The 19,066-nt window shown below is 37.2% G+C and overlaps 1 protein-coding gene across 18 annotated transcripts in view; it reads right to left on the bottom strand.

Annotated features, from left to right (window-relative positions):
- The window catches only part of NOL4 (nucleolar protein 4), a 555,347-nt gene that overhangs the window by 126,965 nt on the left and 409,316 nt on the right, over window positions 1-19,066 (bottom strand). For 16 of the 18 annotated variants that reach the window (XM_055559249.1, XM_055559238.1, XM_055559237.1 and 13 more), the window contains 2 exons: window positions 2,664-2,843; window positions 1,723-1,914 (listed from right to left, as the gene is read on the bottom strand). In XM_055559249.1, the coding sequence (XP_055415224.1) occupies window positions 1,723-1,914; window positions 2,664-2,843 (372 nt within the window). The remainder of the gene's footprint in view (window positions 1-1,722; window positions 1,915-2,663; window positions 2,844-19,066) is intronic. The other 2 variants (XM_055559242.1, XM_055559252.1) reach the window with 1 other exon arrangement.

The raw sequence follows: 19,066 nt of genomic DNA, 5'->3' as shown, positions 1-19,066 counted from the left end.
AGCGTCTGCCTACAATGCAGGAGACCCAGTTTCAATCCCTGAGTGGGGAAGATCCCCTGGCGAAGGAAATGGCAACCCACTGTAGTACTCTTGCCTGGAAAATCCCATGGACAGAGGAGCCTGGTAGGCTACAGTCCATGGGGTCGCAAAGAGTCGGACACGACCGAGCGACTTCACTCAGTTTGTATTTTTCCTTTAGCACTTCACTTCCTACAACTGTAACCTCAAAGAATCATGATTAGGAAACATGCTGAATTTATTTATCAAGTCAGGCATCTTGTATTTCTCATTACTTTGTACAATGTTATTCACATTATACATATACGGATAAATGAACAAAGAGATGAACAATTGAAAATTATTAAAAATGAAATACAAAGCATTTCTTTATAATGTTTTGCTTCATGATTAGTTTGCAAACCTACATGATTTTATATCAACTTTTTTGTCCTCTATGCATAGCACAAAGCTTAAAACACACAGGTGTTCATATTTGGTAAATAAATCCAGCTAATAAAAAACCTGTGATTATCTCAAGTATACTTTATAGAAATTAAGAATTCTGCATGACAAACTGAAGTAATGTGCCTAGGTTACACAGCAGCATAGTTCTGGTGGACCTAGAACTCCAGACCATGCTCTCTGGGGACCAAGCCTTGTGTTAGAGACCATCTTGACAGACTACCTCTCTATAAGAAACACTCATTTTCCTTTTAAAATTTCAAAGATATTCTCATAAGCCAATGTAGAAAATGGATAATAAGGGATTTTATTACTTGTCATTCATTTTTATCTGAAAAGCTCTTTCTCATATATGATACTCTGAAACCTCTCCTAAATCTATACCAACTCCTGCTCTACGATACCTAATGAATCAGAGGCCTTGATCACAAAGAGTTTGGCTTTCACAGAGGCTTCTCAAAGGTACAAATAAAATAGTTTCAGAAAATTTCTAGTACTTGTCCACTCAAGTACATAAAAATATTAAGAAATTTTTAAAATATTTTGCAAAAACTACTTCTAGGTACAACTACTCAATCAAGCTGAGGTAGAATAAAGTTCAAAAATCACTGATATTTAAATTCCAGCCATAAATACCTAACATTGGCATAATGTCATCCATCTATAAAGCCAAGCTGAATCTAAAAGCTTATGTTAACCATCCACAAGACAGACACACAAATATACCAAGTACACAAAAGCCTTACTTTTCACATAAGGAGTTTCATTCCCTGATCTTTGTTTTCAAGGCCTGCTATTTATAAAATGTTGGTATGAAATTGATACTACTTAGATGGATCCATTCATTTCCTTTTGTTCCAGAGAAAGGCATTCTCATATGCCATCTAAAGCAACCATTGGTGCTTCAGTTCAAGACTTGATTAACCTTAGATCTGCTTCAGCAGTAACAGAAAGATAACACACAAGACTGGGATGCTGATTCTTGCTGGTGTTCACTCATGTGACCCTCCTTTTCTAGGACGTGGTACCATGCGGGCCTGTGAGCACTAGTCTCACAAGGTATTCCTTACTGAATCAACAGAGGGGATAAATACTTCAGGAAGATGAAAAGGAGCAAAAACAAACAAGCAAACAAAAACCCCTTGGACCTGACGTTATGGAAAAAATTAAAAAGACACTAAGATGAAAAAAAAAATCGTGTCATGGTTTACATGTGGGATTTGGATGGAATCTAGGGCTGTGTTTTAATTCAAAACTCACCATCTCAAAACCACTTCTTTTCATCCGCCTGCAGGACTTGAGGTAAGTACGTATGCGTTTTCGGGCACGCTCTTGATATTCAGGGAATTGTCGCCTGCATGAGTCAATGATAGCCTGGATCTTTTCTTTGGGCTGCTTAGAGATTGGGACCATTCGGTCCAAGTTTTCATCTACAAACAGCCTGACAAACATCTGTTGGCAAGAGGGAGACAGAGGAGAAGGGTTTGGAGGGCTGCTCTCTGCTGTTCCTAGCTTCCTGTCTTGATTACCGATAGGAAAATACTCTTTTCTGGTTTATGCACTGGAGAACTTTGCAATGGAAAGCCAGAAATTTTAAGCAAACACCCTTTAAAGACTTTCTAAATGGTTGGATTAAAAAATAGAGAGAGAGAAAGGGAGAGAGAGGCAGACAGACAGACAGACAGAGACAGAAAAATATAGACTATCGCGTAGGAAAAAAAATCAAGAAATAACAGTAGACTGTGACAATTAAGCACCCCGTAAATTCTCTATTAATAATAAAAATGACTGTTACATTGCTACACTGCACAGTATACTAATCTCAGAAAACAAACAACAGATTCTTTTGTCATGCATAATTAGGTAAGCTGGGAAAGCAAAAAAAAACAAAAACAAAAACAAAAAATAACGGATGACGGGCAGGCTCTTCCAGGGCATAAGCTGACGCCCCCTTCATCCGCTAGGTAAACATGCATACTCACACAACACAACTGCAGTTTTCAGCTCACATTTGGCTTTAAAATTCTAAACAAAACACAGCAATTCTGGTGTCTGGTTGGCAAAGAGTGTTTCATGTACTTTTTAAATCCTTCTGTAAATTAAACAAACATGTCTCTAAAATATCCACATTTACCAACAAGCAACAACATGAAAGTGAAGGGGTAAAAATCCAGCCACACGGGGAGGGTGGCAAGACTCACATTAAAAGCTTTTAGCCGCTCAGCCTCCACGCCATCTGTCTCGTTAGCTTTCTCAGAATCTTCGTGGTCATCGTGGTCATCTTCATCCTCATCTCCCCTGTTTAGAGACAGATCCTCAGCACCCCGATCCACACTCTCATTTTTGCCCGAGTCGTAGCTTGAATAGCTATGCGCAGGGGACTGAAAAGAAAAGAAGAAATTGCTGCTTTGAAATTCCTTGCACGAGCTAATAAATTTTGTTTTGCTTTTAATGTCAACCGTTTCTCAAAACTTCAGTTTAAATAAGCTGATAATTCTAGAGCTGTGGCTATTTTCACTTAAATCAAAATTAACTTAAATGAAATCACATTAAAACTTCATTTCCTGTGTCACACCATTCACATGGTGAGTGCTCAATAGCCACATAGAACATTTCTGTCACTGCAGACAGATTTATTGAATTTAGCTTTTTGAGAGCGATTACTGTTTCCATTCAATATACATATTGCAGAACCAAAAACAACCTGCAATCACTTTTGTAAAGGAATCATTGAATCACATATTCTTGGAATAGAGATGACACCAGAGCTTAGTCCACCTAACTGCATTAGTATTCTTGACACAGATCAGGGAACTGAGGGGTAGGTACATTTCACTGATTTGCCCAACAAGGACTATACAAAATATTGATGCTAGGACTGCTAGGACATGTTTTAAGGTCACTTTATAATTTGTCTATGAGTCTAAAGATGGCATCTGATTTGCTTTAGAAAAAAGTAACTAGGTTTCCTTCTAATCATTTGTCAAGCTTAGTGCTTCATAACGTACTAATGAAGGCCAACCAAGACAATTTTCACAAACATAGATAATTGTGTCCAAGACCAACTATGGGTCCTGCTGCAATATCCTTTACTTCCTTGTTAGCCAAGCATCTGTTCCAATCTTGTGGGCACCAACCTCTTCTACCCTAGGTATCACTGCTTCAAACCTTCAGCTCCAGATGATGAAAGTGTGCCTGTAACTAAAATCAAGTTGAATCTAGCAGAGCTAAGAAAAGTAGAAACAGTCCCGGGAAATCATTTGAGCATCTAGATTTAACTGTGCCTGAAATGAAATGAACTCATGGATCTTTCCAGCTGTGTGATATTATATCCTTTCAACCTCCCCTTTATATTTTTGCTTAAATCTGAGTTTCAATCATTTGCAGTGGAGCTTGGAGTAGTACAGCAATCCATCATTACTGGGTCAGATTAACAACCCCAAGTTTCATATATGACAACTTAGATACCCGGGTCACCCCAGCTAGTATGTATAATTTCTGTAAAGAACAGAAACTATTCTGAAATCTAACAACAAAGTCAACTACTTTTGAAAGACCTTTACAATGGGAAATTTTAAATCCTCAGCCTTCAAAACTGCTTCCATGCAATGACAACATATATGCTGACTGCTTTAAGGGCTGCACTACTATATTATTACCATAAAATCAGAGAGAGAACAAAACTAAAATAGATCACTGACATTAAAAGTGGAGTTACAATTTAAAATAAAGCCTATTTTTATAGTTCAGATCATTAACAAGGTAGAATCACCTAATCAAATATAAGGCAAATATTCCATAGGTTTGAAAAATATACCATATAGGCTTTTAAAATGGTAATATTTTAAAAGTGTTATAATACACTTATCTGAATACAAACATTCTGGGCTACTTTATTCTTTCTAGATATGACGTGAGACACATAAGCCAGCAGTCTACTACAAATAGTACCACTTAGAACCATGAAGGTTGTTCATGGATAGCTCTAGGCAGTCAAGGTAAAGAAAACCCATCTTAGACCTGAAAATATTCAGGATCTAAACCGAGAACATAATCAATGTTGTTGCTTTTTTTCCTTCGAGAAAATAAATGAAAATTTTTATAACTCTGAATTCTCTTTCGCAGATGGTATATTTCTTGTCTGTCTCATTGTTGAAGATCTAAAAGCTTTCAAGACTAACTGGATTAAGTTCAATTTCCACAGATTCCCACTTCAACCTCAGTCTATTTGAGTCTTTTCCTTCACTGTAAACTCTTAGTATTCAGTGGCTTTTGACGCTGATTTAAATACCACCATTGTGCTGTACGTTTCTTTTCATGTTAATATGCATTTTTTCCTTCAAGCTAGACCGAGACAGGAATCTAAACATATCCTACTTTTTCCTCACAGCATCTAAGAAAGGTTCTCTACGGAGTTGGCACTGAAGGTAGCTTTTCTTTTTCTGCAAAGTCGTTGGTCTTAAAATATGGGGGAGTGAAGACAAGCCATAGACGAAAAGAAAATATTTGCCAATGACACATCTACTAAAGGACAGCTATCCAAAATATACAAAGAACACTAAAAACTAAACAATAAGGAAACAACTTGATTAAAATGTGGGCCAGTGACACCTCACCCAAGAAGATAGACAGATGGCAAATAGGCACATGAAAAGATGCTTCACATCATATGCATTGGGGAAATGCAAACTGAAGCAACAATGGGATGTCACTACACACGTATAAAAAGGGTCAAAATCTGGAACACTGACAGCAGTAAATGCTGGAGACGATGTGGAACCAAAGGTCTCATGCATTGCTGGTAGGATGCAAAATGATACCACCACTTTGGAAGATCATTTTGCTTTTTCTTCTGAAACTAAACATATTCACCATGTGATTCAGCAATTGTGCTCCTTGGTATTTACCCAAGGAATTAAAATTTGTGTCTACACAAAACCTGCACAATAATGTTTCAAACAGCTTTATTCATAATTGCCAAAACCTGGAAACAACCAAGATGTGCTTCAATGGGTGAATGGATAAACTGTAGTTGATCCAGATAATGAAATAATATTTAATACTAAAAGAAATGAGCTAACCAGCCACGAAAAGACACAGAGGAATCTTAAATACATATTACTAAGTGTGTCTCCCAGGTGGTGCTAGTGGTAAAGAAACTGCTGGCCAATGCATGAGACATAAAAGACATGAGTCTGATCTCTGGATCAAGAGGATCCCCTGGAGGAGGGTGTGGCAACGCATTCCAGTATTCCTGCCTGGAGAATTCCATGGACAGAGGAGCCTAACAGGCTCCATAGGGTCATACAGAATCAGACATAACTGAAGCACAGTGAAAGAAACCAATGGAAAAGTCTATATATTGTATGATTTCAACTATATAACATCCTAGAAAAGGCAAAACTAGACACAATTAAAAAAAAAATCAGTAGTTTCCATGGCTTAGGGGATGGGGAGGGATGAATAGATAGAACAAAGAAGATTTTTAGGGCCATGAAAATACTCTGTATGATACACCACAGTAGTGGATACAAGCCATTCTACATTTGTACAAATCCAAGGAATGTACACTACCATGAGTGAAACTTAATATAAACTATTGACTTTGGATAACTATAATCCACCAGTGTAGGTTCATCAATTGTATTAATAACATGTGTGCTGCTCTGGTAAATAATGCTGGTAACAGGGAAAATAAGCACGTGTAGAGGGAAGTGGGAATATGGGAAATCTCTATACCTTCCTCTCAGTTTTGCTGTGAATCTAAAACTGCTCTAAAAATAGTCCTTTTAACAAATGGGAGAATATGGGTATTGGGGTGATAATATAAAATCAAGCAACAAAAATTACTATAGGCCTTCTAATAACCCACATAAAATATAGCAGTCATTGCCCCATAAACCTGTCTCATTTCAATAAAAACTCTGGATGATCATTCCCTAAACAAATCTCCATTTTAGGAACAATCATTTTCATTTTCTATGTGTAAAACTAAAAAATCCAAATTAGACCTTTAAAAATACAAAGATATAAAGAAGCATAACTTAGGCCTGATGGAAGAGACACACCTGCTTATCCAAAAAATGGTTTATGGGGACAAGATTAGATTTTTGTCTTAGTTGCATATTTCATTCATTATCTTGAGATCACACGTGACCATCCTTCTTGAAAACATATTTGCACTTTCCTTTTCTCACATTTTTGCACCCAAATAGAACTGCCAATTCTAGACCTAGAAAAATCCCCACAGAGAGGAAGATTAACATTATTTTTAAGGAAAGTTTTCTTACTCTGTGTTCAGAGCATTTTTTATCTTTATTTAACATTTATATTATTTAATGATATTTTACTCTTTTTGATGCAATTGTAGATAGGATTGTGTTCTTAATTTCTCATTCTGAGAGTTTATTATTGTGTATAGAAATGCAACAGATTTCTGTATATTGATTTTGTTCCTGCCACTTCACTGTATTCAGCAAGTCACATTTAAAAATATCAGTTACTCATTACTGAATCTACTAGGCATTCTTAGCATCATTAAAAGTGTGATTGCCAGACACTATGTGCCTTGTGATGTGATGCAAAATGAAGCATTTGCTCTTGTGTATTAGTCACTCAATCATGTCTGACTTTTTGTGACCCCATGGACTGTAACCCGCCAAGTTCCTCTGTCCATGGAATTTTTAAGGCAAGAATACTGGAGTGGGTTGCCATTTTCTCCTCCAGGGGATCTCCCCAACCCAGGGATTGAACTCACATCCCCTGCCTTTGCAGGTGGATGCTCCACCACTGAACCCCCTGGGAAATCCCAAAGGAAACACACAGTATAATTAAAGAAACAAGCTTTTGAAAATAAAAACAAGAAATTGAATCCAATCTAACCTCAGTCTAGAATGGCGGTTCCCAAAGTGTGCCTGTTAGCTCAGCACTAATTGTATATCCTGGGAACTGATCAGAAATGCACATTATTTGTCGCATCCTAGATCGCCTGAATCAGACACTTTGGGGCTAGACCCATAATCTGTGTTTTATTAATAAAATGCCTTCAAGGGGGATTCTGTTGTAGCTCAAGTTTGAGAACCACTTGTCAGAAGTTGGGCTTCCCTTGTAGTGCAGTTGGTAAAGAACCTGCCTGCAGTGCAAGAGTCCCACGTTCAATTCCTGGGTTGGGAAGATCCCCTGCAGAAGGAAATAGCAACCCACGCCAGTATTATTGCCTGGGAAATCTCATGGACAGAGGAACCTGGCAGGCTAAGTCCATGGAGTCGCAAGGGGTCAGACATGACTTAGTGACTAAACCACCACAGTTTGAAACTAACTTCTAATAAGACAATAATAGTAAGACATAAGACACAAGAAAAAGCAGACAGATAAATCCAAAATATGAAGCACTGTATAGAACAATTGACTTTGGTTTAGCAATATCTTAGTGACACAGGGAAAAAAGTGACATATTAGAAGGAACTTAAAAGGTTTAATAAAGTGAAAGGTGTTGAATTTGCTTATATCGTGATTCAAATAAACCTAATGCAAAAAGACAATTTTGAAAAATTGGGGATATTTGACTATGGATGAGATTAGATGATTACATTGCATACTTTTTGTTAGATGTGATGACCTAACATTTGGTTAAGTGAATATTTATCTAAGAAAAGGGGCTTCCCAGATGGCTCAACGGTAAAGAATCCACATAGAGTTTCGATCCTTGGATCCAGAAGATTTCCTGGAGGAGGACACGGCAACTTACTCCAGTATTTGTGCCTGGAAAATCCCATGGGCAGAGAAGCCCAGAGGACAGTCCAGGTAGTGACAAAGAGTAGGACATAAATGAGCATACACGCACCTGAGAAAATGTCCACATTTGTTAGAGGCAGAGAGGGATGAAATGACATTGATATCTGGGATCTGCTTTTAAATACAGCAGAAAAAAAGTTCAAAAAGTAAAAAAAAAACAAAACAAAACAAAAACAACAACAACAACAAAAAAAAAAACAAAAAAAAAAAACCTTAGGCACTGAATTTAGGTGATTGATATTAGAAGTTCTATGTATCAGTTCACTCACTCACTCGCTCATCATGTCCAACTCTCTGCGACCCCATGAACCCCAGCACGCCAGGCCTCCTTGACCATCACCATCTCCAGAGTTCACCCAAACCCACGTCCATTGAGTCGGTGATGCCATCCAACCATCTCATCCTTGTCGTCCCCTTCTCCTCCTGCCCTCAATCTTTCCCAGCATCAGGGTCTTTTCAAATGAGTCAGCTCTTCTCATCAGGTGGCCAAAGTATTGGAGTTTCAGCTTCAACATCAGTCCTTCCAATGAACACCCAGGACTGATCTCCTTTAGAATGGACTGGTTGGATCTCCTTGCAGTCCAAGGGATTCTCAAGAGCCTTCTCCAACACCACAGTTCAAAATCTTCAATTCTTCAGTGCTCAGCTTTCTTCACAGTCCAACTCTAACATCCATACACAACCACTGGAAAAACCATAGCCTTGACTAGATGGACCTTTGTTGACAAAGTAATGTCTCTGCTTTTTAATATGCCGTCTAGGTTGGTCATAACTTTCCTTCCAAGGAGTAAGCGTCTTTTAATTTCATGGATACAATCACCATCTGCAGTGATTTTGGAGCCCCCCAAGATAAAGTCAGCCACTGTTTCCCCATCTATTTGCCATGAAGTGACAGAACCAGATAGGGTGACCAAAAAGTTCATTTGCGTTTTCCCATGGCATTGTATAGAAAAGAATGAACTTTTGGCCAACTCAATATTATATTCTCTATTTTAAAAAAATTTTATACTTTCAAAATGAATATTAAAATGTAACAAATTTTAAGTTATTTTATATCTCCTCTATTTTGAATATTTTTAGGTGACAGTCATTTGTTCAACATTTAAAGAAGCACTGCTTAATACATAGAGTTGTTTTGGCCCATAGGATTGAGTAGATACAAGTTTTTTGAGTTTCAGTTATATTTTCAGTATAACTGAAAGTTATAAAATTTGGAGAGGGAGTGCATTTGAAAAATTAGATAAGAAAGTGAATATTTAATTAAAATGAGAAAAGCCACAATAAATGACAAGATTCTAAAAAGTTTGTAAATGCTACAAACATCACAAATGGCAGAAATATAATAGTTTAAAAATTAAATAACTCCCTGGCCCATATTTGTTTTATTTCTACATTTCTTGGCTGCATGTTCTTTGATTGCTTCTTCATATGACAATGATTTTGTATTACCATATTCTACAGAGAGAATAGAAAAGAAAAATCAGTATTTAGCATACCTGATGGAAATGTGTGTTTTATTGTTGACAGTCTAGAAATTTTCCTTTGCTCTTCAAATTAAATATTGCTAATATCATGCAAATTGTTACACTGTTTTCAGCGGAGGAAGCTCTTAATTAAGTTCCTTTCATATTTAGGGCATCTCAAGTTTTCTTGGGAAATGACTGACTTCATTAAAATGACATTTAAGAGTTTTATGTTTTCTTCATTGATATCAGCATTTTCTGTCAAATCCAATGTAAAATTTAAATCTTCTAACGTGAATCAATTCATTTCTCTTCATTAACTGTATTTGTCTTACTCCCAAGGAAATACTATCTTTAGTAAGACCTGAAAATTTTTATTACAAGTCATTTACTTCTCAGTGTCAAAATGTCTATCAATTTCACTTGTCATTTTTGTTGATTTTTTCATATTTTATTAATGTTTTCCCTGAGTTTTCTCTCAGTTATTTAGTAAATAATACAAAGACAACAAAATGATATAGCCTTTATATATTTCAAATCAAGAATCTATTATTTCTCACTTATTTTATAAAAAAGGTCCAAAAGACCTTTCCACATGGCAAGTGAAATATCATTTTCTACTGTGTGAATGGTACTCAAACTATCTCTGTATTAAACTTACAATTGCATGTGAATTTGCAATTACACATTTGTATAACCAGGGATTGATTTTTGTTATTTTGTTTATTGGTTTACCATAGTGTATATGCTTTTCTAGTATTGAGGCTAAAAAGGAGACATATTTGACACTTCATTTTACTGCCAAATGTTTGTCCAAAAAGTACTTGAAGAGTCTCATGAAATTTTAGATATCTGAAAATCACTCCATTTCATAATCTCTGAAAGGAAATCTCTCTCATTTAATAATTTTAAAAACTCTGGCTACTTTTTTGGTACTTCAAAATGATAGTAAATATTTTTTTCTGGCTTGTTTTTCAAGATACTAGTTGGTTGAGCATGGTGGTTCTCTCATTTTGACATGCATCGGAATCTGCCAAAGGATCTGTTAAGATATAGAGCACTGCATCTTATTCAGTAGGTCTAGAGTGGGGCCCAAGAATTTCGATTTTAACAAGTGCCCAGATGAAGCAGATGCTGCTGGTCTTCATTCACCTGAGCTGCTGTAACACAAGTCCTATTGACTGGCTGCTTTAACAGAAATATTTAGGGCTTCCTTTGTGGCTCAGCCGGTAAAGAATCCGCCTGCAATGTAGGAGACCTGGGTTTGATCCCTGGGTTGGGAAGATCTCCTGGAGAAGGGAAAGGCTACCCACTTCAGTACTCTGGCCTAGAGAATTCCATGGACTGTGTAGCCCATGGGGTCGCAGAGTCAGACACAACTGAGTGACTTTCACTTCAGAGGCTGAGAAGTCCAAGATGAAGCTGCCATCAGATTTGATATCCGATGAGAACCTGCTTCTTGGGTTCACAGGTTAAGAAATTTGTTAACATGAAAAATAACTTAAGATGATGATTAACTGTTTAATGCCTATTAGTGTTAGTTGCTCAGTCCATGGACTGAAGCCCACCAGGCTCCTCTTTCCATGGGATTCTCCAGGGAAGAATACTGGAGTGGGTAGCCATTCCCTTTTTCCAGGGGATCTTTCTGACCCAGGTATTTAACCTGGGTCTCTTGCATTGCAGGCAGATTTCTTACAGTCTGACCCACCAGAGAAGTGTAATACCTTATCCAAGCATACTTGTTAAATTTTTTAAATAAATATAAATAAGAAAAAAGATTATACTACTAAACTCAATAATGTATATTCACAAATATCTAAATAATTTCCAATTAAGATAATACATCAAAACATTAAATGATAAACATCAGATCAGATCACATCAGTCGCTCAGTCGTGTCTGACTCTTTGCGACCCCATGAATCGCAGCACGCCAGGCCTCCCTGTCCAACACCAACTCCTGGAGTTCAGAGAGTCACGTCCATCGAGTCAGTGATGCCATCCAGCCACCTCATCCTCTGTCGTCCCCTTCTCCTCCTGCCCCCAATCCCTCCCAGCATCAGAGTCTTTTCCAATGAGTCAACTCTTTGCATGAGGTGGCCAAAGTACTGGAGTTTTAGCTTTAGCACCATTCCTTCCAAAGAAATCCCAGGGCTGATCTCCTTTAGAATGGACTGGTTGGATCTCCTTGCAGTCCAAGGGACTCTCAAGAGTCTTCTCCAACACCACAGTTCAAAAGCATCAATTCTTCGGCGCTCAGCCTTCTTCACAGTCCAACTCTCACATCCATACATGACCACAGGAAAAACCATAGCCTTGACTAGACGGACCTTTGTTGGCAAAGTAATGTCTCTGCTTTTGAATATGCTATCTAGGTTGGTCATAACTTTGCTTCCAAGGAGTAAGTGTCTTTTAATTTCATGGCTGCAGTCACCATCTGCAGTGATTTTGGAGCCCCGAAAAATAAAGTCTGACACTGTTTCCACTGTTTCCCCATCTATTTCCCATGAAGTGATGGGACCAGATGCCATGATCTTCGTTTTCTGAATGTTGAGCTTTAAGCCAACTTTTTCACTCTCCACTTTCACTTTCATCAAAAGGCTTTTGAGTTCCTCTTCACTTTCTGCCATAAGGGTGGTGTCATCTGCATATCTGAGGTTATTGATATTTCTCCTGGCAATCTTGATTCCAGCTTGTGTTTCTTCCAGTCCAGCATTTCTCATGATGTACTCTGCATATAAGTTAAATAAGCAGGGTGACAATATACAGCCTTGATGTACTCCTTTTCCTATTTGGAACCAGTCTGTTGTTCCATGTCCAGTTCTAACTCTTGCTTCCTGACCTGCATACAAATTTCTCAAGAGGCAGGTCAGGTGGTCTGGTATTCCCATCTCTTTCAGAATTTCCCACAGTTTATTGTGATCCACACAGGCAAAGGCTTTGGCATAATCAATAAAGCAGAAAGAGATGTTTTTCTGGAACTCTCTTGCTTTTTCCATGATCCAGCAGATGTTGGCACTTTGATCTCTGGTTCCTCTGCCTTTTCTAAAACGAGCTTGAACATCAGGAAGTTCACGGTTCACATATTGCTGAAGCCTGGCTTGGAGAATTTTGAGCATTACTTTACTAGCATGTGCTGCTGCTGCTGCTACTAAGTCGCTTCAGTCGTGTCCGACTCTGTGCGACCCCATAGACGGCAGCCCACCAGGCTCCCCCGTCCCTGGGATTCTCCAGGCAAGAATACTGGAGTGGGTTGCCATTTTGCAATTGTGCAGTAGTTTGAGCACTCTTTGGCATTGCCTTTCTTTGGGATTTATCTATTTTAGTTTTTAAATTCTTACACAGAGACAAAAATACTTGGGTTTATTAACAAAATGTCTTTGTCACATTAATATTTTACTATGAAAACATATCTAAAAACTGTAAGTTTTTATAATTATGCATTAATACATTTGTTAACTTACAATGTAATCCTAATATACGATAGTTCACAATTGCCTGCTACCTAATTTTCAGTGGAAAGTAAAGATTACTAGTAGTAAAAGTCTATTTTAAAAACACCAAAAATATAGTTCCTGAACTGGGAACACTCAAACCAAAATATGGAGTGAAACTCCAGGGTATACTGCTATAAAGCATCTTATATTCTGAGGAGGCAGTGACTCTGTATTCTTTACAGTGATTGGTTATAATATTAGAATTTTCTTAAATGATAATGATAGGAAGTTGGTTAATGCTTTCTTCATTTCAATTTTTGGGAACAGTTTGTTTTGCTTATGATTTTTCAGAGAAATCAGCAAGAACTGACCCAAGTCAAGTTAGTCTCCCCAAATAAGCTAAATTAAGCTTTGTTTGTATGACTAGACTTGTCTTGTCTGCTCAGGAAATTTTCAAGGTTGGTTTCCATTTGACTTTTTAATGTTAGTGAGAGAGTGTGCATTCTTTTTTATAATTAATCTTTGAAATCCAGCATGTGTTTTCCACTTACAGCCCATCTCAGACTAGTCATATTTCAGATGTTCAATATCCAACATGTTCTATATTTGTATATACTGTAAAATGATCTCCAAATATTACTAACTGCAGAGGAACTATGTTCATAAGATAGAGATTTTTTGTTTCCTAGGCAGATTACATTAAAGGTAATAAAAAACCTTTTATAATCTTTTATTTAAAGCAGACCAATAATCTAAGAATTTTGGGGCTTTTTAACAGAGAAAATAAAATGCAAGTTTTGTATTAGTATATTACTAAACTCATTTTAAAAACCCATAAAAATAAATCTATTCAATTTTAGCCAGCTTTGACTGCACACATAAAATTTTTTTTCCACAAATCTTCTGTAACTTTCTATATCCATTCAACTTCTGTCCTATTTATTTTGTTTATTCCAGAATAATCATTTTATTTAGGAAAAAATTACTTTTTCTCCTTTACCGCTCCGCTCCCAAAAAACACTACATATCAAACACAGAAAAAGTCCTTCATACCTTTCCTTATCCAAAAAACATTCTATTGTCTTAAATTCTTTACATATACAGCTGTTTTCCTTTAAACTACTAGTTTTATTTTATGTATTGATTATAAATTTTATTTACCAGTACCACTGCTAGATGGTGAGTCAGAAGTAGAAAATAGAGCTATCCCTCTTGCTATTTCAAACATAAAACTTTTTATTCTGATTAATACAATTTAATTTATTAGTGATAGGAAGTCATCTATAAAAGCAGCTTTTCTGAGGATGGAGGATATTAGAAATGTGCGATAAAATCATACTGAAAGACTCAACATTAAACAGATAACAAATTATCTCAGATCAGTCAGGTCAGTTGCTCAGTCAAGTCTGACTCTTGGTGACCCCATGAACTATAGCACACCAGGCTTCCCTGTCCATCACCAACTCTCAGAGCCTACACAAACTCATGTCTATCACGTCAGTGATACCATCCAACCATCTCATTCTCTGTTGTCCCCTTCTCCTTCTGCCTTCAATCTTTCCCAGCATCAGGGTCTTTTCCAATGAGTTGGTTCTTCACATCAGGTGGCCACAGTATTGGAGTTTCAGCTTCAGCATCATTCCTTCCAGTCAATATTCAGGACTGATTTCCTGTAGGATTGACTGGTTCGATCTCCTTGCAGTCCAAGGGACTCTCAAGAGTCTTCTCCAACACCACAGATAAAAAGCATCAATTCTTCGGCCCTCAGCTATTTTTATAGTTCAACTCTCATGTCCATCCATGACTACTGGAAAAACCATAGCTTTGACTAGATGAACCTTTGTTGGCAAAGTAATGTCTCTGATTTTTAATAAGCTGTCTAGGTTGGTCGTAGCTTTTCTTCCAAGGACCTAGCATCTTTTAATTTCATGGCTGAAGTCACCATCTGCACTGATTTTGGAGCCCAAGAAAATAAAGTCTCTCACTGTTTCCATTGTTTCCCCATCTATTTGCCATGAAACAATGGGACCAGATGCCATGATCTTAGTTTTCTGAATGTTGAGTTTTAGCCAACTTTTTCACTCTCCTCTTCGACTTTCATCAAGAGGCTCTATAGTTCTTCTTCATTTTCTGCCAGAAGGGTGGTATCATCTGCGTATCTGAGGTTATTGATATTTTCCAGGAAATCTTGATTCCAGCTTGTGTTTCATCCAACCCAGCATTTCACATCATGTACACTACATCTAAGTTAAATAAGCAGGGTGACAATGTACAGCCTTGACATACTCCTTTTCCTATTTGGAACTAGTCTGTTGTTTCATGCACAGTTCTAACTGTTGCTTCTTGACCTGCATACAGATTTCTCAGGAGGCAGGTCAGGTGGTCTGGTATTCCCACCTCTTGAAGAATTTTCCACAGTGATCCACACAGTCAACGGCTTTGGTATAGTCAATAAAGCAGAAGTAGATGTTTTTCTGGAACTGTCTTGCTTTTTTGATGATCCAGTGGATGTTGGCAATTTGATCTCTGGTTCCTCTGCCTTTTCTAAAACCAGCTTGAATATCTGGAAGGTCACAGTTCACGTATTGCTGAAGCCTGGCTTGGAGAGCTTTGAGCATTACTTTGCTAGCATGTTAGATGAGTGCAATTGTGCAGTAGTTTGAACATTCTTTGGCATTGCCTTTCTTTGGGATTGGAATGAAAATTGACCTCTTCCAATCCTGTGGCCACTGCTGAGTTTTCCAGATTTGCTGGCATATTGAATGCAGCACTTTCACAGCATCATCTTTTAAGATTTGAAATAGCTCAACTGGAATTCCATCACCTCCACTAGCTTTGTTTGTTGTGATGCTTCCTAATTATCTCGGATATTAACATACATTTCCAAGCAAAACAAGAGAGAAATATTGATCAGACTACACAAAATCTGATGGAGTGGGGGTAGTGAGGAGAATATAAGCTACCATTCTAAAATAGGTTTGGAACAACTGATTCTCAAATTGTCTCCTGGAATAATGCCTAGGGTGCCAATGGTTACTGAATTTTTTCTGAGAAAACAATTGCTCCATCATTGAGCTTATTCCATTCAGAAATAGAAGCCATAAGTCAAAAGCAAAACATTTTATTTAACATGAAGGAATTGCTCCTGAAAGAATTTGTTCCATATTTTAACCAATTTCTCAAGGTTTTTATTTTTATTTATAAATGATGACAGAAATATGTGCTAGGAATGACATTTCAGATTTTTCTCAATCATTTCTTAAATGATTATACCACTTCTAAGAGAAAGAATCCAAAAAAGTGTGTGTTCTTGAAACTTCTAGAGATATATGCCAGCAATACTGATGCTATCTTTCAGTACAAGGTGACATTATAATTACATCAGAGCAGTCTTTTGACCTCATAAGCAAAGGTGTGACTCCCTGGTTTAACTCTTCTTTCCAAATTTCAAACACAACTATTTAAGTTATTAACCTATCATCCTGAAGGAAAAATCCCCAAAGTACAAACTTCACCTTCCAATATCTCAGTTAATTCCCAAAATTAAAGTAATAAAAGATAAATGCAAGCATCATATCTCAGAACATCTACTGTAAATAACATTTTGTTCAGGGACTTTTAAGAAGAAGAAAAACATTACATATACTATTGATATAGTTCCCCTAAATTTACTGTAATATTATCTCATGTTTTTAGGAGAACATTTTTTTTTTCTTCGAGTTAAAATTTATTTGAAAGTGAGGCTTGGAAGTAAACTGAAGTCCCAATAATTAATTAAATCACCAACAATTCAGATGATTACAATATTGTAGTGGTTTGAGGGCATTATCACCAATTTTAAAGGGAGTGGGGTTTTACAAATATTTTCACAGTATCTGGTAATGATTTCATCATCCTAGGCATCAAAAAATAAAATAAAAAAACAATTGATATTTGAAAAAATTGCCAAGCCTGGTATTCAATTTAGAATACTTTTAACTTGCATATTAAATATTTAATCTTGTTTCACTTGACTTACTTTTAAAGTATGAATAGTAAATGACAGAAATATAATCATCAACAATAGTAATGATAATAACCAAATGCAGTAAGTGGGTGATATATTAGACAGCACAGACCTTTGTTAGTAACCTTAACTTTGAGATAAATGTGAGTCTTTGCCTAGGGCAGAAGCTCTAAACAAGATAAAATTCTGTCACAGCATCCCAGAAATCTTAACACTGAGGATGAATTTCACTTGAATCCTTGGAATAATATGTCAGCTTTAGATCTATTCACAGAAGTAGACTTCACTGAATGTCATCCAAATTCAAACATATATATATATATACACACACACACACATATATATATATTTATTTCAATTGTATGTATAATTTTCAGATTTTCAGAAACATGAGATTTTTTTTTAACCTCTGATATTTACTTCTAAGGGAGGTGTCTAGGAAACAGCTGACTGTAGGACAACAATATGTAACATAAAGTTTTAGATTTAATAAATGTAAAATTTGAAAAATGAGACTTGAATAGACATTATAGCATGCTTGTTCTTAGATTTTTGGGACAAAATTAAAAACAAAATCAACGCCACATTCTATTTTGGATGAAAAATCGGTAGAGTAACAGGGCAAGAAGACCACAATAACTAGTAAATGAGCGTAATATTTATTTACAGTTATCTATGGCACCCCACTCCAGTACTCTTGCCTGGAAAATCCCATGGATGGAGGAGCCTGGTAGGCTGCAGTCCATGGGGTCGCTAAGAGTCGGACAGGACTGAGCGACTTCACTTTCCCTTTTCACTTTCATGCATTGGAGAAGGAAATGGCAACCCACTCCAGTGTTCTTGCCTGGAGAATCTCAGGGACGGGGGAGCCTGGTGGGCTGCCGTCTATGGGGTCGCGCAGAGTCAGACACGACTGAAGTGACTTAGCAGCAGCAGCAGCATTTCAGGTTTATTCATACTTAAACAACATATCAGACAATCTTATCCTTTAAAATTGTAAAAGAAATTATCTGCACAGCTATTTTACCCACCCATTAAATGCCCTAAACATATTATCTGACTCTATATCGAATTAATTATATAATAACATATTACCTCTTTGGGCTTCCTGGGTGGCTCAGATGGTAAAGAATGGTAAAGAATCTGCCTGCAATGCAGGGGACCTGGTTCGATCTCTGGGTTGGGAAGAGCCCCTGGAGAAGGGAATGGCTACCCACTCCAGTATTCTGGCCTGGAAAATCCCCATGGACAGAGGAGCCTGGTGGGCTATAGTTGATGGGGTCACAAAGAGTCAGACATGACTGAGCAACTAAGCACAGCACATACTGACTATTTAAAAAGCCGTGAATTATGAGACTTAAAAATATTATTATATGTTTATAATCTTTTATTTAAAGCCATTGCTCCTAGATATATTTAGAACTTAGAATTATTTTGGATTTAGATACAGCAAGTAGAGCATAAACTATGTAGTTTGAAATATCTCAGGAGCACATCATAAAATATCTTAATGAAAAAGAAAGTTGCTCAATTGTGTCTGACTCTTTGCGACCCCATGGACTATACAGTCCATGGAATTCTCTAGGCCCGAACACTGGAGTGGGTAGCCTTTCCCTTCTCAAGAGGATATTCCCAACCCAGGGATCGAACCCAGGTCTCCCCCATTACAGGCAGATTCTTTACCAGCTGAGCCACAAGGGAAGCCCAAATATCTTAATATTACCCCACAAAATCATATGAACACTGAAAAAAAGAAAAGATAAATGACGTCATGTCAACTTGCTTCCCAGGTGGCACAGTGGAAAAGAATCCACTGCCAGTGAAGGAGACGCAAGAGGTGCAGGTTCAATCTCTGGGTTGGGAAGATCCTTTGGAGTAGGAAATGGCAACCCACTGCAGTATTCT

Source organism: Bubalus kerabau, chromosome 21, assembly GCF_029407905.1.
Source record: "Bubalus kerabau isolate K-KA32 ecotype Philippines breed swamp buffalo chromosome 21, PCC_UOA_SB_1v2, whole genome shotgun sequence".
In the NCBI taxonomy this organism is placed as follows: domain Eukaryota; kingdom Metazoa; phylum Chordata; class Mammalia; order Artiodactyla; family Bovidae; genus Bubalus; species Bubalus kerabau.
Note: the sequence above shows the minus strand (reverse complement) of the source record. Positions and strands in the feature narration are given on the sequence as shown.